The 26,699-nt window shown below is 36.9% G+C and overlaps 1 protein-coding gene across 50 annotated transcripts in view; it reads left to right on the plus strand.

Annotated features, from left to right (window-relative positions):
* The window catches only part of mbnl1 (muscleblind-like splicing regulator 1), a 79,579-nt gene that overhangs the window by 13,539 nt on the left and 39,341 nt on the right, over nucleotides 1-26,699 (plus strand). For 12 of the 50 annotated variants that reach the window (XM_077222035.1, XM_077222039.1, XM_077222043.1 and 9 more), the window contains exons 1-2: nucleotides 19,210-20,142; nucleotides 26,091-26,693. In XM_077222035.1, coding sequence (XP_077078150.1) covers nucleotides 26,520-26,693 — 174 coding nt within the window. In that variant the 5' untranslated portion in view covers nucleotides 19,210-20,142; nucleotides 26,091-26,519. Of the gene's footprint in view, nucleotides 1-1,376; nucleotides 1,452-3,800; nucleotides 3,937-8,497; nucleotides 8,715-19,117; nucleotides 20,261-26,090; nucleotides 26,694-26,699 lie in introns of those variants that run through there. The other 38 variants (XM_077222034.1, XM_077222041.1, XM_077222045.1 and 35 more) reach the window with 19 other exon arrangements.

Here is a 26,699-nt window from a genome sequence, read left to right on the forward strand (position 1 = left end):
TCCTGTACTCCGAAATATTAAATGACTTTTCACAGTAAAGCAACTCACCAATAGCAGCAGCTGAAAAGACTCCCCACACAATGACACACTTCCTCCATGCTTCACTGTGGTATGCATTTATTATTATATTTCTGAGCACATTTTCAAAGACACCGCTCTGGAGCATCACCATGCATGTTCCATTGTGATACATCACTCCACACACAACTTCTCAATAACTTCATTCTGTCTTTGATGTTTTTCTGAGACCGCAATGGCTTTTTAAGTAGTGCATTTGCTTAAAACTTTGCTAATTTGTTGACCAATAATTTGTGGATAAGACAATTAAAAGCTTTGTGTTTAGCCATTTTGAGCTTGGCCCATTTTTTGGCCAGAAGTGTATAGTAATTAGTTTTTAAGTTTTAGTCTTTTTCTCTCTCTCGTTCAGTCTCTCCATCCTGCCTTCCTTCTACTACTCTCTCTCCTTCCTTCAGTGGTAATAATGACTCAGGTCTGTGGAGTTTGTTTTTCCCCTTTTCTTCTTCTCCTAACCCTCCCTTTTCTCTCTCTACCTCATCTTTTCGCATGAATCCTATAAGCAGATGATGACATCGCAATAGAAGGCGTTTGTTGCTCGGTCTGGGCGTGGCACTCTGCTATTTTCAGGCGATGTCTTGTGATTGGCTCAATGAAGGTATAATTATGTCCAGTGCCTGAGAGAATTCACTCCTCCCCCTCCCCCACTCTCTCTCTCTCACTCTCTCTCTCTCTCTCTCTCTCGTTCTTAGTCCGGTGATGTTGTCCTATCGTTCTGTCTGTATAAACGTTTGGTGGATTAACAGTTATTTTCCTGGAATGCATCACTTGTGTTGAATTTATTTGCATTGCAGTTCAGTAAATTCCTCCTCTTTTCATTCCAATTAAACTTTCTTTGAGGTGTGGCCATTCAATTCACATTCACACTTCAATGAATTTTGCACAATTCTTACTGACATTTATGTCAACAATGTACTTTTGTGTGTTTTCAGTGTTTTCAAAGTCTAAAATTGAATATAATGTGTGTGTGTGTTATAAGTGTATTAATTATTATTTATGTATTTAAAGGGGTCCTATAATGCCCTTTTCACAAGATGTAAAATGAGTCTCTGATGTTCTCAGTGTTTATGTGAAGTTTTAGCTCAAAATACCCCACAGATATTTTTTTTATAGCATGTTAAAATTTTAACTTTTTGAGGGTGAGCAAAAACGTGCCATTTTTGTGTGTGTCCCTTTAAATGCAAATGAGCTGCTGCTCCCGGCACAGAGGGCGGAGCTTCAAGAGCTTGTGTGTAAGCAGCTTCGATTACCTCACACAGACACACTGAAAATTTCGAAATCTTTTTGCCTTTTATGTTCAGACCGGAGTCGGACAAAGATGGAGAGACTCAAGAAGAAATGACAACATGTAGAATGCAACGGGACATTTCTGAATGGTTTGTTGATAAATATATGTAGCTGATGTGGAGGTAACTATCTTCTAGTCATTGATTAGCATATTCTGTCATGATAATCTATAAATCGTGTTCCGGGGGTGGGGTTTATTTAAATTTGTGTGATGTCACTAACCCATTAAAAAGCTAATTTTAGTCCCTACCAGCTGTTTGTAGTCCTTAAAAAGCACTTTCTGTAAAAGAAAATATCTCCCTTTGCTTTGAAATTTGAGTGTCGTAACTTTTCAGTAGTTATTTTTCCTGCTCAAACATCAACATTACACCCTAACTAAAGTTAGAAAAGTGAAATCATAATCAACCAGCCCTTTAAAGACCTCTGAAGAACAGAAAGTCTAGCGCCTGTGAGCACTAGTAGATTGATGTGTCCAGTCACAGCAGCCGGTCAGTGTACCTAGCATTCAGTGTGTTTGTCCTTAATCTAATTGGCCAAGCCCAAATGACATCATGGACAGAGACCATCATGGTTTTAAGAATGAAGAGAGCTTGGCATTAACAGACGTGTACCACATACGAATGTACCATTCATTAACTTGCTAGGAGTGATCGTCTGGGAGCAAGAGAGCGTGAACAATACGATTATGTCAGAATGAAAAAATGTTTATCCTCGAGACAGCTTAGTCTTGTCTGGTATCTTCCTCTCGTCCTCTGTCTCTCTCCCTCAGAGTCTAATCCTTTTTTCTGTTTACAAAGGAATAAATTCATAATCAAATGCTTCCTAACAGCTGAGATGATTCAGACTGCAATCTGGAGCTTTGAAGTTTTGTGTGCTATGATAATTAGTGCATTTCTTGAAACTATTTAGAAATAAACATTCTTTTATTTATTGACAGTGGTAGGATTTTATGAATTCGGTAGTATTGTTCAACATTGTATAGAATATCACAATATGTTTATTAATAAAGACCCAAGAAGTTTTGTAAATGCTTTGTTGATATCTTTCATATTGAAATGATTAAATAATTTAAATTAATAATTTAATATTACTTATTTTAATATGAAATTATGTATATATGTATATATACTGGTATTGGACTAGCATATATGTTGGTTTGTTTTTTACTTTAAACAACTTTTAATTAGTCATTTACCATCACACCCAAGCTTTGTGACTGACACTGCAGATCCTCGTCTTCACATGACGTGAGTCAAGTTACAAATCTTAATGAATCTTAATACAGATAAATTATTATAATTTTCTCTACACATAGGTACCTATTTAGCGTTGCCATAGAAATTAATAATTTCTGGTTTGGACACTTCATAAAAGAATCCCTGAGTTTTCATCTCATAATTATGTTAATTGGTCAAGAAAGCATTTTATTGGTCAGATTTTGCATAATTTTGCATCTCCCCATAAACAAAATGAGTCATCAATAGTTTGGGCCATTCTTCTAAATAAGCATATATACTAAACGTTAACGCTGTTCAAAGATTTGTGATCGATTTTTTTTTATGTTTTTGAAAGAAGCCTTTTATGCTCACCAAGGCTGCATATATTTGATCAGAAATAATTACTGTGAAATATTATTACAATTTAAAATAACTGATTTTAGTATATTTTAAATGCAATCTATTCCTCTAATGCAAAGCTGAATATTCAGCATCATTACTCCAGTCTTAATGTCAATGAAATATTTTCTAACATGCTGATTTGCTGCTCAAGAAACATTTCTTATTATTTTCAATGTTGAAAACAATCATGCTGTTTTCAGGATACTTTGATGAATAAAAGTTCAAAAGAACAGCATTTATTTGAAATATAAATATTTTGCAACATTATAAATGTCTTTACTGACACTTTTGATCAATTGAATGCACCTTTGCAGAATAAAAGTATTAATTTATTTTAAAAAGAAAGTCTTGAAGCCTATTTTGTCAACTTGTACTGGTGCACTAGCATATCCATGACCTCAAAACTCACAGACATGGACTATATGGACCATAAAACTCCAATTATGAAGTCATCTGGTTTTTAACTGCATTTTAATTGCATTTGAGTGATGACTAACCAACATTAGGACAAGAAAATGGCCTTGTTACATAATAGTTGGTGCTCTAGGTATCATCAGCGAGATATCAATAACTGCTGATGTTTCTGCTTTGAATCAATGCTTCTGTTCATGAATCAAACGGATGAAATATTAAGATATACATCATGCAGTTAGCTCAAGTTGTTATAGATCCGGACTCTGATTGGCTGATCAGCATCTGCTGACCTCACATTCACAAGAGATGATTTGTACAGCATGTTCATACTGCGTTCTGACTCTCTCCTTTTCTCCCTCTTTCCCTGCCTGCCGTGTCTGCTCTCTATCTCTCCTCTCTCCATCAGCTGAGGCAGGAATGCACCAGCTGTGAGCCGTACTGCAGTGCCAGGGGACTGTAAATAGGGACGGACTGAGTGTGCTTCCTGTCGGCAGACAGCAGAGAGGACATACGGGACTGGATCTGAGCGGCTCAGAGTCAGGTAAGACCGTTTGCCATTACTCAGCGGGCTAGACGAGGACTTCCTGTCCACCGGTGGCTTGGGAAAAATATTGGAATGGGTATTTCACAAGCTAAGGATATTTGGCGTCCTGATATTCAGCGACGTGCCAGGTTTGAAGTGAGCACGGTAAGGTTTGAAATGAGGCATTGTATGTTGAGCACGCTTTCTTACTCTCTGTGGTTCATTTCTTCATGTGTGCCTTTCCTTTCTATGCACCTCGTTTTTCATTCCTCCTTTTCTGTCTCTGCATCACTCGAAAGGTTCTTGTAAGCACCTTTGGTTCAGCAGAGAAAAGTCTTTAATCTGCATACATTTTTGGTTGTACATGCTTATAATGGTTATTTTAAAATTAATGAATTTTTGATGTTACGTCATAGTTTCAGAATAGTGTGTTGGTTTTAAGTACCATCCCTCTGTTTTACCGGTGTATGAATGGTTCTTTGGGAAGCCATCTTTGTTCTGGTGCCTTCAAGAACCACAGATTGCTTCTCTTTGGAAGTTCATTGGAATCATATGGAACATAAACAGTTATTCTATTCCATAACAAGTACTAACAAAGATTCTCTTATGGGACTATAGGTACTGTACTTTACTTCAGTTTCTCTTACAGTAGGTTCTCCTATGTCAATGGTTCGCAACCACGGGCCGGGGCCAGCTAGGGAACATAAACAAACTTCCAAAGGGGCCACAAGAGGACTTATAATTATTTAAAATAAGACAAAACCATTAAAATAAGCTAAATCAACTAAAAAACAAGATAAATCCTATTATTTAGTTAACAGATATACATCTTTCCAGTTAAGCCAAGTGCTAATATATATATATATATATATTTGGTGGGGGGGTTGTAGGGGGGCCTTGAAGTTAAAAAGGTTGAAATCCACTGTCATTGGAACTTACAAAAGTTTTGATATGCATGTTTATAACAGTTCTGTGGCATCATGAGTAGGGCTTGGTACCGAGTTCGGTACTTTTTAGGTACCGACTGAATTGCCTCGATACTACCGAGTACCGAAACATGTCTTGTTTTTCGGTACCAAGTTTCGGTACCTAAGTGGTTAATCTCGTCAACGTCAGTAAAACAATAAACATGCAGCATGATTGGCTCTGGCGGAAAAACACTAGTTTACGCGGCTGGCCAGAGACGTGCCTCTGCCTCGTCGCACGTGAGGCTGTAGTGTGTATGTGTTTGTGTGTGTGTGTGTGTGTGTGTGTAAGCGTCCAACCCAGATAGATGTAGAATAATATGTAGAAATGATCAAAAGTGTACCTATGTACCCGACTCGATGCCATAAGCACACAATGCAATATTTTCGACAAGATAATTGCTGCCAAGACTGGCAACACGGTAAATCTGATAAGGCACTTAAAAGTGCACAGAATACACTCGAGAGTAGAAAGTTTATCCGCCTTCGACTACAAGAACTGGAGCGCGTCACATATAAACCAAAACTCAGCGTATAGGATACTTGCCTCACAGACATGAGAAATAGTTCTCTATATGTTCAAAATATGTCTACTTTTAAACGAAACAATTAGAAATAAATAGTTTGATTACCTAATCCATATAGGCGCGCGCGCGTTCACTACTGCAGGGATGATGAGTCAGCATCGCAAATTCACAATAATCATCTTTGCAGCCAACACGTTTAGTAAAAACTTGTTCATTCATAAACAATTAAAATATCTCCTTGCTATCGTTTCCCGACACATCCATAATCATTAGGCTACTTTTGCCAGTGCTTTGCGCAAGCTTCATGTGTGCTGTGCGCGAGGCATATATCCCGCACCCCAGTAGCCTATATTTAATTCAATTCACATTTATTTGTATAGCATTTTCACAATACATATCGTTTCAAATGAGCTTTACAGAAAATGCATGTGTCTAAATTACAATTTAGAGTGATCTGTTATCAGGGGTGACTGTGTGTAATGCATTTCAATTAATTTTCATTCAGTTTCATTGTTAAACAATGCATTAAGTTAAGGCAGAAACAATGAGCTCATTGAAGTCAAGAATACATGTTGTTAAAGGATTAGGAAACATAGAAAACTTTAGCACTGGTGCTTTTTTACAGACTCAAAATATGAGTGTAAAAAATACGTTTTTTTTTTAGGTAATGTTATATGGATTAAATTGGTATCGAAAAAAGTAGCGTTCAGGAACCGGTATCGAAGTCAAGGTATCGGTATCGGTATCGAAAATTTTGCTACGATACCCAGCCCTAATCATGAGAATCTTTAAAAAGGTCCTTATAGCATAATTGAAACTAACTTACTTATTGGAATTTTATTATTATTTAAACTAATTACATTTTGCTGATATTTTTATATTTTCATATTTTATTTTATATATTATATTTAATATTTTTATTTCAGTTAGAAATGTTGGTGCTTCAACACAAGCTTATTTCAGTTAAGCCCTGTTGTTACAGGGTTTGTTAATAGGGAAGAAGAAGGCGGGAACGGGTGAATGTTAAAACAACTTTAATAATAAAATAAACACAAAGAACAAAACGAAAGTAAAGTTCTAAAATATAGTTCGAAAGTAAATAAACTAAAATACAGCACCAACATAAAGTCCAGGCCCGGTCCTCTCTCGTCGTTCACTGTGGTCACTCGTTCCGGATCTCCTCCGTGGGACTGGAGACCGGTGTTGCACGCTCATTAACACTCGCTCCACCGGCCTCGCACCGTTCCCATGGCTCTCGGGTCAACGGGCTGCTCACTGCAGAGCCAAGGGTGGAGCGGGAAGTCCAGCTCTCCCTCTTTGGACGTCCAGCTCCCCTCTCTAGATATAAACTGGGCGTAATGGGTGAAGCTAGAAGGTCCAACCACACCTTAACCCTACCCGTATCTCAATCCCTCCACCCATTAGATCCACAGATGTGGAGCTTGACTAGGTCAGACTAATATGATTTCATATATATTAGTAATTTCCCTCCAGATTGTTTGTTTTAACTGCAAGAAAACTGTTTTGTTGTCTACAACATTATTTACATTCTGAATGTCATTCATAAACATTACTAGGTACCAGTTGTGGGAACGCCCACTAGCGACTAACCCGCCAGCCATTGGCGACATACACAGCTTTAGTTGACCATATTCTACATCCCTTAACTACCTTACTAACTATTAATAAGCAGTATTTAGGAGTTTGAGGCAAAAGTCGTAGTTAATAATTAGTAAATAGTGAGAATTGGACCCTAATCTAAAGTGTGACCAAATGGCTTTTATTAAAAATAAAGTTTTAGTTAGTTTAGTTTAGTTTTAGTTAATAATAACAACACTGTACTGAAGAAATAAAACTCATGAAATTCAGAAAACCATTGATTATCATAGCTGTTACCATTGGATTTCCATTTCCCAGTTCAAAACGAAGAAGTGAAGTAGCCTTCTACTATCTATGGCAATCTACTTGCATTTATGTCTGGCATGAAAGCCCTACAATATTTTTTTTCTTATTGAATAATCTGTTTCACTCAGAATGCGTCACATTATGGAAGAAAACTGGGTTGGGAATGCTGTTGCATGCTAACCTTCTATGGCATCACAAGAACTCAAAAAGTTTGTTCAGTGGCATTAGGATGAAGGCTTTTTGTGTGAATATACTAGCCTTGAATCTGTTTGTCTCTCTCTTTCTCACTGTCATTAGTGTAAATAACACCCGAGGGGTTGCATTACTGAGACGTGTGAGTGTTTTTTGGATCAGGTGATTGAGTTTAGAAGAGGAACTCTACCATCGACTCAGTCATGTGGAACGTCTGAGATAACACACCTGGCATGAGTGAACTGCAGACCTCAAGTAACCTCACACACACACACAATGCATGCATGCATGCTAAATCACATGCAAACACAAGTACATGCTTTCACACACACATACATTGTTTTACATACTAAAACAATGAATGCATTTTTTTGCATTGTAAAAGAAAATATCAAACCAGCTGGCATTTATTTTAAAGAAAGACAGCACAAACACATTTTTCAAGCAAAACATTTCACAAAAATAAGTTTGTTACTGTAGGTTTTCAAATCATTTGTTCCAGTTGGTTATCAAATGCAATGAAACTTTTAAGTGTGACTCACGTTCAAATAGTTTTCGGGCTTCTGTTTAAAGCCTCTTCCGGTGCAAGGCTATCTTTAGCAGTGTATTAGAGTTGTTTCCTCTTTTTTGAAGGTTTGACTTTTAGGGCGAGTAAATTAGTAAGAGATTTTGATAAGTATCAGGATTATAGCCTTGTTTTAACTACGTGCTCAGGGAAAGTGTTTACGCATGAGAAACGAGTGTGGATTCGATGGCAAACTTCTCAAGTCTCTGAGGAGGGCAGTGGGGTTTTCTGGGTGAAAATGACACAGCTCTCTCTCTCTCTCTCTCTCTCTCTCTCTCTCTCTCTCTCTCTCTCTCTCTCTCTCTCTCTGTGGCTGGTACACCCAGATGCAAATAAGATAAAAGCAGGTTTCCATGGCGATAGAGAGAATGATCGCTAAAGACATACACACAGTTGCTTCAGTCCGTGCTTTATCATGTGATCACACATTGAAACCATAAACACACACACACACACACACACTTGCACATCTTAATGCAGTGTTTTGCATGCATGCTACTCTCTGCTTGGTTGTGCACTGTGACACACCGGGGCATACGTTAGTATCTGGCCCAGAATGCATTGCGGTAAGCCACATTGGCTGGTGACCCATGTGTGAGTTCCTGTCTCGCTCTCAGTGGAGATACAGCGCACCACACACGGGTAAGAACTTACCAAATGCAAATAGAATCAAATATACACATTTACTGAAAATGTTCTGTTTACGTCTGTTGCTAAATTTTTATGACTGAGAAAAAATATCTGGATAAATTTGCTTTTCGTAATGAATTTTATATATATATATATATATATATATATATATATATATATATATATATTAGAAATGCTGACAATTACACACTGCGACGCAGATTCTTGACCTTTTTTAAAATTGTGAGTTGTTTGCTGATTTAGGGTTAGGGGTTTGAATGTTGTTTCAGCAATTTGTTGATGTATACAGAATGTATATACTGTACACTGTAATTTATGGTAAAAAAAAAACAGATTGATTTGTTTGTCAGATTGTGACCGTAAAATAATACATTTTTCAGGGATTTTGGTCACTATATATTTTAGAGGTCACACAAACATAACCATATAAATATTTATATTTAATACCATACATTTAGTAATTAGTACATTACAATATGATGCAATTAGTATAATTATTCATATTTTAAAATATATGAATATACATTTTTTTTGTTATTAAAATTACTATAATTTTTACAGCATGTATTCTAACATGCTTGATCGCTTCCTCTTGTGTCTCTTTGTCTCGTGAAAGTGCAGGTTCTGGTATGCAAACTATTTATATGGATTTTTACGTACGTGTCTTTTGCACTTTGTAAATTTCCATTTTATGAAGTTGCTGTATTTTGTTGAAGAGTCATAATATCTACTAATTTCTCACTCTCATCTGATGTTGCTCCGCAACTTATCTGATTATATTTAAAGTCGTTTTCAAGAGAATCAGGGGTGTGCATCTGCTGCCAAACGCCATTGGCCATGTAAAACACACCGCCGAATTTGCCTCAATGTATTAGAGCTTCGTAAGTGTATAAGTGCATTCCGCTGTTTTTCTCTTTAGGACACTCTTGAGAGGTGTTTATGTAAGGTGTGACGTGATATTTTGCGTTTTGTTTAGTGCGATACATCTGTAGCTGCTGATAATATTTGGCGGGAGGAGTTGAACAGCCATTCTGTTTAGTCACTGAGAGCTGTTGTCATTCTTTCCTGTTTCTCTCAGTCTCAACACATCTCTCAAAGTAAATGAAATGCTTCTTTCTCAACACACGTTGGGTCAAACAGTGTTAGGCTGTGTTAGGTTTTGCAAGACTGTGTTCCAAAAGAGGACGTTTGCAAACGGAGAACTTCTCACTCACAGTTGCTCATAAACTTCCTGTTTTCTCGCTGCTTTAACAGTTTGAGCGAGTGAAACTAGTTTAGTTTCCTAATTTAGCAACTCTGAAGTTTTTTTGTAAGTGCAGAGTCTTTGGTCTAACTTTTAATGTCAAATAGTTGTAGTACATAAAGAACAATATATTTTATAAATGAATTGTAATTTAATGAAAAAGGCATGACATTATATATATATATATATATATATATATATATATATATATATATATATATATATATATATATATATATATATATATATATTATGTGTTGAAGAACCTTATTGTTTCACCGGCTGTGCGATATGGGCAAACATTTTATCACAATATTTATATAATATACAATATCACAAATGTCTTCCACATATTTGTTAGACCTTAAGAATGAATGTAAACATGTAAGTTTGTTTGTTCACGATTAAACTCCATGGAGTAGCTAACTTTCAATTTAGGGCCCCATGAAATCCATTTTATTTTCCCCCAAAATTCTGTATTTTCCATTTTATTCTGTGTTTTATGAGTTCCTACAAATTAAATAAACTTTAACCACTTAATCAAGATTATAAAATGCAATCAACTGAAAATATAACAATTAATGTTAAATACAAATAAATAAGATGCTGCACAGCAGAACTGTATATATTTTAGCTGTATAAAAAGCATCTGTGTTGCTACCAATGAGTAGATAGGCCCCCTGAGACCAGTAAACCTGGAAAACACCTTACGTTTTGCTGTCTTAGCATTTCCGTTTGCCACAGCTTTAGATTATTCAGAGCTAAATAATGAACCGGCAGCTTGAGAAACAGTGTTTGCAAAACCGATTATTGTATAATCAAAGATAATTCTTCTAGAAAAGTGGTTCTAGCATTGTGATGTAGGGCACTGCTTTAGTTTGGGTGCTTTAGTAACTCAAGGCCTGAATGCCTACGATAAATCAGTGAAGTAGGCCAGCACAAAGCTGCTTTTATCAAGGACATGTGAAACATCACCGGTGACTTTCAGCAATGCATCTAGACGGAGATGCCCAACTCTGAACCCCGAGTCGCATTTACGATATTCAGATGATAGCTGATGTCTGTACGCTTCATCTTTGCGTCTAGCAAAATGTGCTGAGAAACAGCGTAATATCCCGAAAAGCAGGGATTTCACTGAATAATTTAATAGATCATTTAGCTTCGAGTAGCTCTGTGCAGATAATGTGATAAAATATAAAATATGTGAGCGAACGGAAAGAGAAAGGGTGTGGTTTGCAGGGTTTATATGAGGTTATTCGATGGCGAGATTAGCTGTACAGTGGTGTCCAGACTTACTGAGTAATGAGAATATTCTCTAACCCAGCAAGAGTTCACATCCACCAGCCAGCACAATTTACAGTATCCTGACACATACCAATGCTAAGACGAGAGAAAGAGAGAGAGAGAAACAGGCGTCGCTATAAAACACTGAGCTTTTTTGTGCACAGGAAATTTCTGCCTTGTTCAGTGTGTGTGTCTGTACTTTGTTGGCACATATTCGGGAGCTACTGTAGAAAATGAGGCAAACGGATGCGTCGTGGAATGATCTGCCCCGTGAAGGTTGATAAAGATGGTGCTGTAGTTTGTCTTTGTCACCACATGGTTTTCATTTCCTGTTCAAAGGCGAACTTCCTGTCTCTGCACCATGTACAGGTGTGACTTTCATATTTTGCACAATTCAAAATGGCCCCGGTTTCATACAAGCTGCATGAGTAACTCTGTGATCTCCAAATGTTTTTTTAACATCAGCAGGGACTTTTTCTCCACATCACCATGCCGAATGTGGCGGGCTGAGCAAAGCCAGACCCAGTGGATGTGGTGTAAAGGCCCCGATATACTCCACTCAATGATAAAATAAACAGTGTGAGAAAACAGCAGTTAAGAAAGCATCTGATCATAGCAATCGCAGGGGCGGTTCTAAGTCCTGTGGATATTCGGGGCTTTAGCCCAAACTAAAATTTGGGTATTTTTATTTAAAGGAATTAATTAATTATAAAAGCGATTTAAGGGAATAAAGAAAAAGAAAGGCTTATTGTGTTAGTGAAATAATTTGCAAATAATATTTTATTTTTAAGTATGCATACAGGTATAACTCGAAAAATTTGAATATCGTGCAAAAGTTATAATTTTGATGATTATGGCTTACAGCTTATGAAACCCCCAAATTCAAATTCTCAGAAAATTAGAATATTACATGAAATCAACAAAAAAAAGGATTATAAATACAGACATGTCGGCCCTCTGAAAAGTATAATCATGCATATGTATATAGTTATATATACTAAATATATTAGTCTCACCTTTTAATTTCAATTACTAAAATACATGAACTGTTGCACGATATTCTAATTTTTCGAGTTGCACCTGTACATTCTATCTACATGAATCAAGGAGATCATAGTATATTTTCAATTTAAAAAGGCAAAATTTAATAAATAAAAAAAAGTTGAGTAATTTGGATCACCGGATACTGTCGGAGTTGAACATTTCTATTGTAAAACAGTTGTCAAATATTAAATGTTTATCTACTTACATTTTACCAGGCATTCGTTTACTGTTAACACCCTTCTGTGAACGGTAAGCCCCGCCTTCTTTAATCATTTTGACATTGATGAGCTAGACCGCTGAACTTTTAGTCATCCTAACAACAAACAGAGCGGTGAGTAACGGAGTTCATCAGAGCAGCTTCAAGAATATCAAATACATTGCAGTGAATCTCTTATTTGCATCTTAGGTTTATTGGCATTAATAATGACAGGTTTGCAAAGGTGTAGAACTCGGTGAGCGCAAAACACATCTTCAGCAGAGCGACTCATTTAAACGCCTCTGATTGGCCGATGCGTTCAACAGACATGTCTGTGATTGGCTACAATGCTCTTGTAAGTACCTTTAATGCAAAGGGAAAAATATAAACAAAACTGTAATGTACACTTTTCATGATTATGTAATCGTGGCAGCTGTAATCTTATATACATTTGTTTTTCTGATTAAAGGCAGGGTAGGTAGAATTCCCCAAAAAGACTTTTTTCCAAATGTGTTTAAACTGTCTTTATATATCAATGCATAATTAAAATGTAAGTAATCTGGAAAATAAATTATAAAAATCGAGTGTCTGTAGTCCTCTCAGGACAAACACAGCTCATTATTCCATTAACTCCCACCCCCTCCCTTCTCGGCCCCTTCCAAAGCCACGCCCCCAAAACACATGAACGCGCGATCCCGGTCATTCGCTCAGCTGGAAGAGTCGGACTCGTTTACCAGCGCAGAGCAGGAGGAGGCCTTGTAAATCCACTTTTTGATGGCGTGGACATTTATATGTCTTTCTCATAACTATAAAAACAAGCAAATCACCATAACAGTTAAATCACCAAATTTTTTAAATTTATTGTTTACAGATAAACTGAGTAACAATACTCAGTTTATATATAGCATATATACATATGCATGATTATACTTTTCAGAGGGCCGACATGTCTGTATTTATAATCCTTTTTTTTTATTGATTTCATGTAATATTCTAAAAACAGTATTTTTGGGGAATTCTACCTACCCTGCCTTTAATCGTTTTGCTCTATGAGAAAGACAAGGTAACAAAATATTCAGGGCTTTACTAAAAACATTCAGGGTTTTAAGCCCCCTTACCCCGGCCCTAGCGCCACCCCTGGCGATGCAGATATGTTTACACCAGCTCTACAACTCGGCACTCCAGTCAAGTCATGTCACGTTTATTTATATAACACTTTATACAATATAATGCTTTAAAGGGATAGTTCACCCAAAAATGAAAATTCTGTCAGTATTTACTCACCCTCATGTTGTTCCAACCCCGTAAGACCTTCGTTCATCTTCGGAACACGAATTAAGATATTTTTGATTAAATCTGCTGGATCACTCCTCCATAGGCTTCTTAAGGGATTTACACTTGTTCCCCGAAAAGTTATTAAAGACATTGTTAAAATAGTCCAAGTGACTACAGTGGCTCAATCCTAAGTTTATCAAACGACGAGAATAATTTTTGTGTGCAAAAAACAAAACAAAAATAACGACTTTATTTCAACTATTAATTTCCTTCTCTGTGGGCCTCGAGTCAGTTTACTAGTGTAAAAGCGTAAGCTTCTGGTGTTGTACGTCACACGCATTACACACATGACCAGCGTCGGCCAATAGTGAGCCTACATGTGACGTAGCTCTACGCTATTACTCTACGTTAACTGACTAGATAAATGTAAATCTTATGCATACTTTATCTCTGTGTCTGATTCAAAGCGGGCAGAATGCTAGATCTAACGAGCCATATCTGATGAAAATAATAGTCAGTTTTACGGCTGTGCATTAGATGATTATAAGGCACGACGTGGAGGTAAAGAACCACCCGACGCGAATCGTTCATAGCAGTTCATACAGAACACGTTTTCTGCGCACCTTTTCCATTGTTTTTTATGTAAACATGGGTTAGACGGACATCTTTGAAAACTGCACTCGTGTCTCACAAAGCAAAACAATGTAAAAAATATTAAAATAGAAAACATTTATTTTAAATTTGTAATTATATTTCACACTATTATTGTTATTACTGTATTTTTGACCAAATAAATGCAGTCTTGGTGTGCATGACAAACTTCTTTCAAAAACATTTTGAAATTCTTACCACCCCCAAACTTTTGAACGTTAGACAATCTCTTCTTGCTTCAACTCAGTGTTCTTTGCCAGAATATGCAGCATTGAGTATCAGAATTTATATCAATAGTCAGACATCTACTTTACACTTTACACCAACATACGCTCTTTCAGTAACTATAAACTACCAATCCCAATTACTTTGACGTACTTTATAAACAGCCACGCCCAATCACTTTCACTCCTTTCTTTAACTTGTTTGCTCAGACATGTTTAAGTTGTAAATGGTAAAGCATTGAAGAGAAACCTGTGAGAGGTGGTATAAGGGGTTGAGGGAGAGAGAGAGAGGAGCACATCGGTGTGATTGCAGTAAGAAAATTCCTTCTGAATGCGTGTTTGACGATCATGTGTGCGTCTAGATGTCTGTTTGGTGAGTCAGTGTATTTGGCGAAGAGAGGTCAAGAAAACTGTGAATGTTCAGATGTCATGAAGCCAAACCAACATAAACCAGGTCACCCTAGTCAGCTCGGGCTTTAACTCACTTCTCTAACCACCATCGATATAAATTGTTAGATACCATATTATGTTCACATACAGATTCCACACAAAAACATGGTCCACATAAATATCCATTCATTGTGCGTGCGTGTGTTGTGTGTGTGTAATATTTTGGGGAATAATTTATGGAATGTCCCCATTTTGTGTGTGTGTTTGTGTGTTTGTGTGTTTGTGTGTGTGTGTGTGTGTGTGTGTGTGTGTGTGTGTGTGTGTGTGTGTGTGTGTGTGTGTGTGTGTGTGTGTGTGTGTGTGTGTGCGTGCGCACCAATGTTGGGGAAAGTACTCTGAAACTGTAGCTTGCCAAACTACAAGATAATCATAATAAAAAGTAGTTATATTATCAATATAAAGTCAAGCTGCTGCCCTTTTGAAAAAGTAGCTAGCTGCGCTCCAAGATACTAACAAAAACTACCTTGTAGCTATTTAATATCTTTATGAATACACACTACCATTCAAAAGTTTTAGAAAAAAAATCATTTTTTTATTCAACCCCCTACTCTTATAAAACTAAAGTCGAAAGTTTAGTGTTGTTCAGGAGCTTTCAGTATTTACACGATTATTTACATGAATCACTGTGAAAAAAAAAACTGAATTACTGAAATGAATCAGACTTCCAAGCGCTACAATATTCAAAGCTTGGCAGTTTTGAAAACAGTAAAGTAAAGTTGGGTTACTGAAAAAAAAATGTTGTCAAAAGATGTTAGAAAAAGTTACCAGGATTGATACTTTTAGCTAGTTATTTTTCAACACTGGTGCTCACCCAGTCACAGTCATTTAGAGAAATACACATGTAAAATTATGCGGATGCAGAACTTGAGAGTGTTTGGCCATTTTAACAGTCTGCTAATAGAGTTCCATTTGTCACACAACTTGAGAGCGAGCGAAAGTCATTTCAGTGGAAAGTATGACCATATTATCTTACTGTGTGACTATTTCTGCCACTATCGTCACTCTTAATACCAAAACAACCTTTTAAAAGTATGAGGACACGAAAGCATACGGAAAGGAAGAAGACAGGAATTACTGGACATATTTTCCCTATGTGTAATATCTGAATGAATCGGTCAGTTGAGGGAAATGGGGAAAGAGGTAGACAGATTGAAATGAGAGTGTATGTGTGTGTCTGGTTGTTAATATAAACCAGAGTTGGACTGTTCCCTTGGTCTTGGAGTCAACAGCATAAATTATCATAAATTTACTGCCAGCCAGAAGGTACCTAAACAGGCTAACATTTTGATATCGGGCCTAGTGTAGTTCACATGACTGTTTTAAATTATTAAGTAACTATTAACATTGCTGTGGTGATTGTGAATGACTAACATTTCATTTATTAGGTGAACCACCCTGATTTCTAGACATGGGGAAACAATTTTACAAGTATACTTTTTACAAGAATTTACAAAAGTTATTTCCATTTATATTCAAGGAAGGGTATGTTTTTATTATTAATAGTATTATTATTATTTACACATAAGATACAAGCACAAATCTGAAACTATGATAGATGCCAAAATAGACATATGCATAATAGGTTATTTATGGTATAAATATACATGACAAATGTTACAGAATCCACATTTACAATGCAGCCAATGCAGGTCCCAATCTGAATTTAATTAACATTTCTAAACTTGAGTTTAAACTGGTGCAGTAGTCTTCATTTAGCTTCATTTAGTTAAGTTTAGTTGCCAAAGTTTGCCAGATTATTGACATCAAATCTCTTAAAGATACGTAGGGTTTTGTTTAAAGCACTTAGTATATATTCTATGTTGTTTTATTTGTAAAATAATTTCCATGTAATCAGTTACTCAAATTATCAATATAAATTTCTTTTGGACATAAAAAACATTTTGATTGACATTTAGTTTTTACTTTTCGCTTTCTGCAATAATTTTTTTAATGTTTTTTATGTTTTCTGTTTCTCTACAATTAGATTTTTTTTCAACACTAGTATATCAGCAATCACAGATAAACAATTACCAACTTTTTTCAGATAAACCCACACTTAAATTTATATATGTATGCATTTTGGCAGAAATGCCAGTTAAAAACAATAGATTTGTCCTGAATGAGCTGCAAAATGTGCCAGACTTGTCCAAATTGTCCAACTGCAAATGGGACAACTTGACAAGTTGAAATGATTTTCTCTGTTAATTGTAACAGTATGTCACATAGAGCTCAAGCTTATTTGAATATTCATTTCTGTTCAACAATATGAATATGAATATTCAGTTTAGTTGTTAATGTGTTGCTAAATGTGGTTAAAAGTGATTCTGAGGCTGCTGACAATAGATGTAGAAAACAAACATCAAGACTAGTAAGTGTACTGTATGTATAACAGTGTTGTTTTTATTAACTAAAACTAAAACAAACAAAATATTTTTGTTAATTTAAATAAAGCTGAAATACAATAGAATATAAATATTAGATGGAAAAACCATAAACTTAACTTAAAAAACTTTAAGTGAAATAAGTTTAAAGGGATACTCCACCACTGGAAAAATGGGCTTTCAATACAATTCGTCTGCCTATACTATGGACAGTTGATTTTTTTTTCAACTGCCACCAATCTGTTATGGATACACTTACCAGAGTCAAATACCACCTTGCTTTAGTAGCAAATACTTCTTAGCAAACTTTTATTGATAATAATGTTGACTTGTGCAAGAATTCAAAGAGTAAATGTTAAGTGAAAGTGAGTTACTTTCGGTTTCCAGTGAAGGATCCATACGTTTTAGGCAGCGGCTAAAGTTGGCAAAGAATCGTAATTTGTAGTCAACATTTCAAACTGGATGATTACTAACATAGTGTTTTTTAGGACAAAGAAACTGCCATTTTCACAAAAGCCCTGGAGCTGTCAAAAGGATTTTTACTGATGAATAAAGGGGAATTTCTCGGTCAAGGTAACATTGTGAATGAATAAACATTGTCAATGTAGCAATACAAAGCAGGTTGAAAAATTTGCAAAGCTAAAAACAAACAAAAAATAATGACAAAAGCAAAAAACAAAATTACTAAAACTTAAATTAAAGTATACGTTTTTAAAGTAAAGTATATAAATAATACTAAAGTAACACTGGTGTATAGCCCTTTTTAGCAGTTTCCTGCCATGCACATGCCGTTGATTGTAAACCTAAAAGAACCCAGGACACACCTGAGCTTTTCACATATCCGTGAAGCGTCTGCGTAAGTGAATCTCTAATCAATTCTAAAAAAAAATCCTTGTGTTTAGTGTGTGTGTGGACAACAGCAAGGTTTCCTTTGCTCTATTGACTTTTGCACAAAAAAAGCTAATCGTCTTTTATTATTATAATTATTCCATTGTGAGCTATGTACCATTTTTCCAGTAGTTGGATGGATTCATAACCGCATTCGTTGCTGGGCGAGGCTCAAGTATGCAAATAATACTATAAAGCATTTTTTTCCCCTAGAAGATAATGAATTAATGCCCCAGTTTCAATGCTTTATGGCCCTCAAGGAAAATATTGTTTAGTTTGAAGGGACTCTAAATTCCCAGCCATGTGGGAGTTTGTTAGTATTAACATCAGTGAAATAAATGAAGGCAACCCAGTTCTCCTCTGTGTCATTTAATAAATAGCTTATGGTGTAAATATATCACGCTTTTCAAAGCGGATTATTGGGAAAACGCCTCATGCAGAGCCTCTGTGATGATCTGTTTCTCTCTTGAAATGACTGTAAGCCATATTCAGAGTCAAATTAAGCCCAAATTCTCTCTTGGCTTGCAGCAGATAACTTTGTCGCACAATGCACCAGGTGTACAGCTGTGTGTGTATGCGTGTCCCACTGCAGTCTGGAGTCGAACGCAGACAGGCTCCTGGGAAAGCACGATGTAATCTCACGAGCACACTCGTTTTCTTTTCTTTAACTCCCTTTCCTTCCTTTTGTCCCCTCCCCTTCTCATTTTCTTCTCTCTTTGGTGAGGAACTCGAAGCATTAGCAGCAGCACTTCCTGGTTGTGTGGGTGGGCGGTTCCAGTGAGCATGATTGGCGCTTGAGTTCGGTGCTCTGCGCAGTGCTGATGTTTCTCGCTCTCGCAGACTCACACACACACACACACACACACAGTGGCGCAACCAGCAGCCACACGCGCTCTGTCTCTCTCTCTATCTCTCTCTCACTCTTTCTCCTCCTCTCTAAGAATGGTCCACCCGGTGCCTGAGGCTCTGCTGTCGCGGCCTGCCGCCCATGTCTGATCTCTCACACACATACGCGCACTCAATAGTAATCATGATGTGAGAGGTAAGAACTGCTTTTTCTCGCGCTCCCGTTCCTGTCTGTCTCTCTTTCGCTGTTCTAACAGCCGAGGCTTGAAGCATTGCACCACTTTTGCACGCTTGCTGTGTGAGGATGGGGGGTTGTTCTGTGTGTGTGTGGGCTGCCTTTTGACTTTATAGGGTGCTTTTGTGGTTAACTGCAGTTTGTTATGTCTTGGGGACTGCAAACAAATCTCAGCAGTGTTTTTCCGCGTACTTAAAAGTTGCGGGGGCATCTGTGCGTGTGCGTTTGGCAGGAAACGTCCCTCACACAGGTACTCCCCCACCCCTGCGCGACCGGCTACTGGTTTAGACAGTGGCAACCGTGCGATTGGTTAACTGTTGAGCCTCAGAGCACTTCTCTTTTTTTAAGCCCCCCTCTCGGGTCTCACTTCCCTTCTGTTTGTTTTATGCGCGTACCAGCGTGTGCATGTCTTTTTTTTTTTCTTTTTTTTTTTGCATACGCTCTCGGGCTCTGTCGTAAGAGCCCGAGAGCTTCTTTCCACTCCCCCCCACATGTAAATTACGTGTGACATGTTTAACTGCTGTTTCCTAATATGGCTCGTGCTAGATTTCAGAGCGGTAGGACCCAGTCAGGCACCCTGGGACTGCACAGGGGCGTGTGTGTGTGAGAGCGAACTGTCTGCGAGAGGGAAAAGAGAGGGGAGAGAGATGTTGACGCAGGTTTTCACTTCTGTCTGAGTGCGTCACTCTTCCATGCAGTCATGTAAGTAAACGCTGAACACGTTCTCACTGCAGAGAGAAACATATGGATTCGAGCTCTCGCAAGTCTGCTCGTCGGCTGCTCGCGAAGGTTTTCCTGCGCTTAAGGGAAACGTAAACATGTAAGGAAAGGTTGCTTAAGAACAGGTTATGCTGACTTTTAGGGCACTTCATAGGCGGGTTATTGTTTCAGACGTGCTGCAGACAGAGAAGGGTGTGTGTGATTAAAGCCATTGTTTCCGTTGTTTGAAGATCATGTCTTTTTGGAGGGGGAGGAAGAAAAATAAACAAATAATATGTCCGGGGTGGTCTGGCGCCAAGTGTTCGGGTTTTGTCGACGCCACGCTGTAGTTGAGAAAGTGAAAGTGTCAAGAAAATAAGCACATGGAGAATTTATAGGGAAGCACACTTCAATTTAGTTCTCTGTAATTCACTTCTGATTCTGTTCAGGCTAGCTCTAAATCTTTTTTTTAGCAGAATTCTTCATTAGCAATGTAAACAGTGAATAATCATGGATGCCAAAATATTCTTGTAAGTGGTTTAATCCCATATGCTAGCTTTTATAGGTTACTCTTTATTTTAAGGTGATGTAGTTACAAAGTACTTACTCAAATAAGAGTAAAACTAATTAACTGCATGTACTTACTATAAAGTTAAAAGTTAGGGTTTGGTTTAGGGGTAGTTATTTGTAAATACGCATAATCTACTGTTATTACTATAGTAAGTACATGTAATTAACTGCATGTTCTTACTATAAAGTTAACGGTTAGGGTTTGGTTTAGGGTTAGTTACTTGTAAATTTGCATAATCTACTGTTATTACTATAGTAAGTACATGTAGTAAAGTGTAACTATGTCACCTTAAAATAAGTTGTTACCCTATTATACGAGTGTTGCAACGATAAACATATTGCACCTGCGTTGTTCGCGCCATCTCACATCTTATCCTAGGGTTTTCTTGCTTTTTGTCTCATTAACATTCTTGCTTTTCTGTGGTTTTCAGATGCTAAACTTTAATTTGCCAAGGAATGCTTTGTGCTTTTGCATGCTAATGATGCCTGCTGTCTTTAATCCCACCGATGAAATATGTCTAATGACGACTGAATGTTGAATGTATCAAGTTGTTTATGCGCTTAACATGTAGAGGGCGATGTAGAAAAAGACTTGCGTTTTAATAAAACTCAAAGTCTTATCATACTGACCATTTGTCATTTGAATAGTTAATAAATCATATTTTGAAAACCATTAACCTTCGACCTTTTCGATTCTCACAGCTTTGCAGAACGTTTGTGGGTTTATAAACCGTGCATGTTTCTGAGTTACTGGGTAGAAGGGCTTTGTGTTGTGTAACCATGGTGATGATACTATTTTCAACCCTTTCCAACATGGCAATCATCACCTACACACTTCTGAGTCAAACGATGTAATGCTGTGGTTTAGATAACCGTCTCTGCTGCCCGCACACCTTTCTGATCGAGCACTCCACCCAGATTCAGGCCAGTTCCTTCATGCATGGAGAAAATGCTGATCTGGGTTCCGCTGCATTTGGAGTAAATAAAATCAGTATTTTAGAGCGTTCACATCTTGCCTGATTCCAGATCAGAAGCATTTCAGTTCTGAATTGCAAAGCGACATCATAAAGATCCATTCTATTTCTCAGATTGTGGTTGAGTCTGATAGGTTCTGAAAAATGAGCTGTACTTTAAGGTTGTAGTTATGTGGTTTTGGGATTTTTCTGAAATAAACTTACAGGTTTGTTCTTGAATGTTAAGTTTTAAGATATGGTCATAAAATAAAGGTGATGTGCATCACATCAGGTTCAACACAACCTTGATTTTGTGAAAAATCTTCTTTGGCCGAATATTTGGTATTTTGGTATTGGTATTTTTTTGGCATTTTTGGTTGGTTCTTTTAGAGATTTGTAGAAGTATAAGTGGTTGTTACATTCATCAAGTTCTTTAAATCAGCTGACAGAGTTTATATTTGGTTTTCTAAAGAACTAGAGAATATAAGTTCTTTGTGGAACTTTCAGGTTCTATGACATCATACTGTAAAAATGTTTCTAGTTTTTAGTTCCTACAGTATATGGTTCTGTTTATAAAAGTGTTGGTGAAGGTAATCATACTTTTAGATCCTTAAATGGTAACAGTTTCCCATATACTTAGGTATTAGCTGTTACGTTTACAAATGTGAACCAGTCTCAAACACTGCTGTTTTAATATTAATATGAGGCATATTTGAAGAGTCAAAGATCTATGCAGGCAGAGTTTGTTTTTGTTTCCTAAACAGACTAAACTCAGACTGATTTTAACCTTGAATTATAATTCCTGCATTTAAAAATCAGTCCTTTAAATATTGCACTGCTGCCAAATAACAAACAGAGCCACTGGAAATCAAAATGTTCAATCAGGCATTTTTCACCAGCAGGAGCATATTAGACATCAGGACAGACGTAAATAAAGCCATGAGCCAAAGTGCAAAAAGAATGAAACATTTAATATCTCATTCATGTGAATCATTTAAATAGTTTCCACTTCTTAAAAGAGAACATAACATCCAGTTCTCCTCCCAGTGGCAAAAATGTTTGACTTTTTAATGGGCTTTGATTGGCTTACTTCCAGATCATTCTCTCTCTCTCTCTCTCTCTCTCGCTTCTCTCTCTCTCTCTCTCTCTCTCTCTCTCTCTCTCTCTCTCTCTCTCTCTCTCTCTCTCTCTCTCTCTCTCTCTCTCTCTCTCGTTCTTATTTTCTCTCCTTGTTTGACCTTGCAGCAACTTCTAAGAATTCTGTTATTCCACTGCAAAGGATTGTGGGAGATACACGGTGACTTAATAGCCAAATCATTTAACCAAAAAAGAAAAGTTGGACCAAAGAAACAGCATCGTTATGATCAAGTGAAGACTAGGATCTTAAAGTAGGATCCAAGTCTGAGCATGAATTTTCTTTAATTGTCATGGCGATTATTCCTCTTCTCAGTAAACACAGATAACGCAGGCATGAGCCTGTTTAATGCAAGATCAAAATCACGCTGCAAGGCTCATGAATTCACATTATCCAGCGCGATCGCTTACTTTTCATTTCACAAAATCATTTAGCCTAGTTTGAGTATTCAGTGTTCCCAGGATCCAGTTTGCTTCCACACTGAAAGTCTTATCGGATTAAATATGTCATTCCATAAACAGGGCTGTGTTGTGTGTGTTGTGTGTGTGTGTGTATGTGTGTTTGTTTTTATAATGTACTTGATCCAAGCTAGGTAGCATACCAGTGCTCTTACAAAAATGTACCATGGTAACCATATTTCGGATAAAGACCCTAGTAAAAAATGAATATACCAAAATGTATTTGTAATACATTTATTTTATGCTAAGTAAATATACTACAAATACATTTACATATTTATGTACTGTGCTTAATATAAATACTCTGCAATTTTACTTTTGTTATACTAAATTGATAAACTTAAAGTCTGCTAATAATAATAATATTTCTGAGATGAGAACTGGACAGAGGAAATAAACAGGGGTCATTTGATGGCCTCATGATAATGAGCTCATGTGATGATAATGTTTGTTTGAATTTTATAGAATTTTAAATATATTTCATTTATTTTAATATTTATTTATTTATTAGAATATATTATAGAATTATAAACATGTATATTTAAGTTAAATTATTATTTGTTTACCATGCTTTCTATTTATTTATAATATATAATGTTATAGAATTATAAATAGGTATTTGTTTGTTTTTTACTACTGGAAAATACTAATAAATGAATTACTATATTTTTCAATTTTTTGAAGTAAGTGGTGCTTGCACATGCAGACCTTGTTCAGAGAGGTTTTTAGCAATTTGTTGTGGATGGTTGCTAAGGTATTCTGATTGGTTGCTAGGTGGACCAAGTTAAGAGAGGCCACTCTCAGGTCTCTGTTATTCTGGTCTCTAGTTATGAAATTTAGTTCATTTAATTCATCTTCTTTTCTTTTTTGTACGGAACTGGTTGCTAATACCAATCTTGCAAGGTTTTATTAACAATAAATTAAATAACTATGTCATTCAAGTTAAAATGATGGTAGATTGTAAATGTGTCGCTTCTCACCCTCTCTCAGACTGAGCTGCTGCTCTCAACTGGCATGCGTCCGGAACATTGCTACATCTCGGCCTGTGATTGGCTCACTGCGAGTCGCGCAATACTTAAGAGAAACAGGAAATGACCTCACCGTTCACTTTCCAACTTCTCAGTCTCTGTTAAATGATACGTCACAGCTCTTTAGCTGTAGCTGTGATGTGCTATTTGATTCAGTGTTCCTCAACCTGGACTGAAACTTAAAATTCTGAAGGGTTGCTTTGTATGTGTTCCGTGTGGGTGTGTGTGTGTGTGTGTGTTTGTATAAGACATAGACCTGTGTGTGTGTGTGTGTGTGTGTGTGTGTGTGTGTGTGTGTGTGTGTGTGTGTGTGTGTGTGTGTGTGTGTGTGTGTGTGTGTGTGTGTGTGTGTGTGTGTGTGTGTGTGTGAGTGTGTGTGTGCGTGCGTGTGTGTGTGTGTGTGTGTGTGTGTGTGTGCGCGCGTGTGTGTGTGTGTTTGTATAAGACATAGACCAGTGTGTGTGTTTGTATGTGTGTCAGTGGGTGTGTGTTAGTCCAAGAATGTGAGTGACAATGTTTTATTTGCTCAGACTAACAGTATTCTGCAGACTTCAGTGCATTTCTGGCATTTTTAGGGGTGTGAAGGATTTATGCAGCTGGTGAGAGTCTAATAGAGATCGAGTGAGAAACACAGAGAGGTAGTGAGATAAAGTGGAAGATGGGCTGCGTCCCAATTCTTCTCATGCTGTCTGTCCTAATTAGTACAATTCCTTGCAGTGAATTTTCAGAATGTGCATTTTCTGTATACGTGGAATACCTGGATAATCTACTTCTACTGCATCTGCCAAAATATGCAGTATGCAGTAATGTAATGCACCCAACTTGACATTCCATGAATACTTGATCTATTTTTACACGAAACTGGATGAAAAATGCACAATACGTTTATTTCTGAGATGATAACTGGACAGAGGAAATAAACAGGGGTCATATGATGGTCTCATGATGATGAGCTCATGTGATGATAATGTAGCATGCTATAGTTTGAAATGGTTATTGTTGCATAATGCATTCCATATCACATGCTATTTTGAAAATAATAGTACGTATTATACACTATATGGGTGATTCTTCAGTTAGGGTTACTTTTTGTGTCCCCTAAGATGATTAAAAATAAATTAAAAATAAATTATATTATTTTATTTGCTATAGATGGATGGATGGATGGATAGATAGATAGATAGATAGATAGATAGATAGATAGATAGATAGATAGATAGATAGATAGATAGATAGATAGATAGATAGATAGATAGATAGATAGATAGATAGATAGGTTTTTTCACAGTTTTAAGGTGAAATTTGCCATAACTTCAGTTGCCAGATTTTTTAAATTTTTTAACTTCCACTATAAATTTATAAAAATAAAAAAAATGAGGACAGTTCTTTTTTTGCACCTTTTCTTGAGAACTTAAAATTCATTAGATATTTATTTGTGTGTTCAATTTGTAACTTGATTAGGATTTTTCTTTATTTTATTTTAGAAACCAGAAGAAATCGGCTCAGTTTCAGACTGTAATATATAAACTTTAATGAATGAATAAATTAATTTAAATTGTAAAGAAGAATTTCATACATACATAACATGTTGTTTTTGCGTGTCCAACACTTGTCAACAATTTGTAAGAAATATTTTCAAGATGAAGATTTTCAGGTTTCAGGATTTTCGAAAATGTCTTTTCGGTTTGTTTCAGTTTAGTGCACAGTGAAATAATGTAAATACAGACTCGAATGATAGAAATGTCTGCTGAAGAGCCCTTAGGATGATGGTATAAAGCTGTTTTCCCCCTCTTTTCCTCTGTTGCAGGTGGGTACTGAGTATCGTGCCCTCTCTTGCGTTTGCCGCTGCTTGGAGCTGCTTATAGTACCAGCCTCAGCTTTCCTGCCTGCTTGCTGCCCACATCAGTGAAAGACTGCCCGCACTACCCCACAATCCCTGTGACCCCGAACAACCCCTACCTGACAGAGATAAAGTGGGCACTATTGAATCAGCCAATCAGAGTCAAGGATTTTTGCTCCGGGATCCATCACTGCAGTTCAGTTTTTCCTTGAAGCAACATTTTTTTGTTTTGTTCTTTTTGCTTTGGCCTGGCGTGTATCCACGAGGAAAGAGGAGCTTAATGATTTAAGAAAGAGAACATTAGTAAAAAGGACAAACTGCTTTTGACGAAACACAAGCACACCCAAATCACTTTGGGATTTTAAGGAATTGAAGTTTGCTTGCCGCTAAAGCGAGATGGCGATGAATATGGCTCACATGCGGGACACGAAATGGCTGACGCTGGAGGTGTGTCGAGAGTTTCAGCGGGGAACGTGCTCGCGCTCTGACGCTGAGTGCAAGTTTGCGCATCCTGCCAAGAGCTGCCAGGTGGAGAACGGGCGAGTCATTGCGTGCTTTGATTCACTAAAGGTAAGA

This window comes from Siphateles boraxobius, unplaced genomic scaffold (genome assembly GCF_051911475.1).
Source record: "Siphateles boraxobius isolate OS27281-9 unplaced genomic scaffold, OSU_SipBor_1 86, whole genome shotgun sequence".
Taxonomy (NCBI): Eukaryota; Metazoa; Chordata; class Actinopteri; order Cypriniformes; family Leuciscidae; genus Siphateles; species Siphateles boraxobius.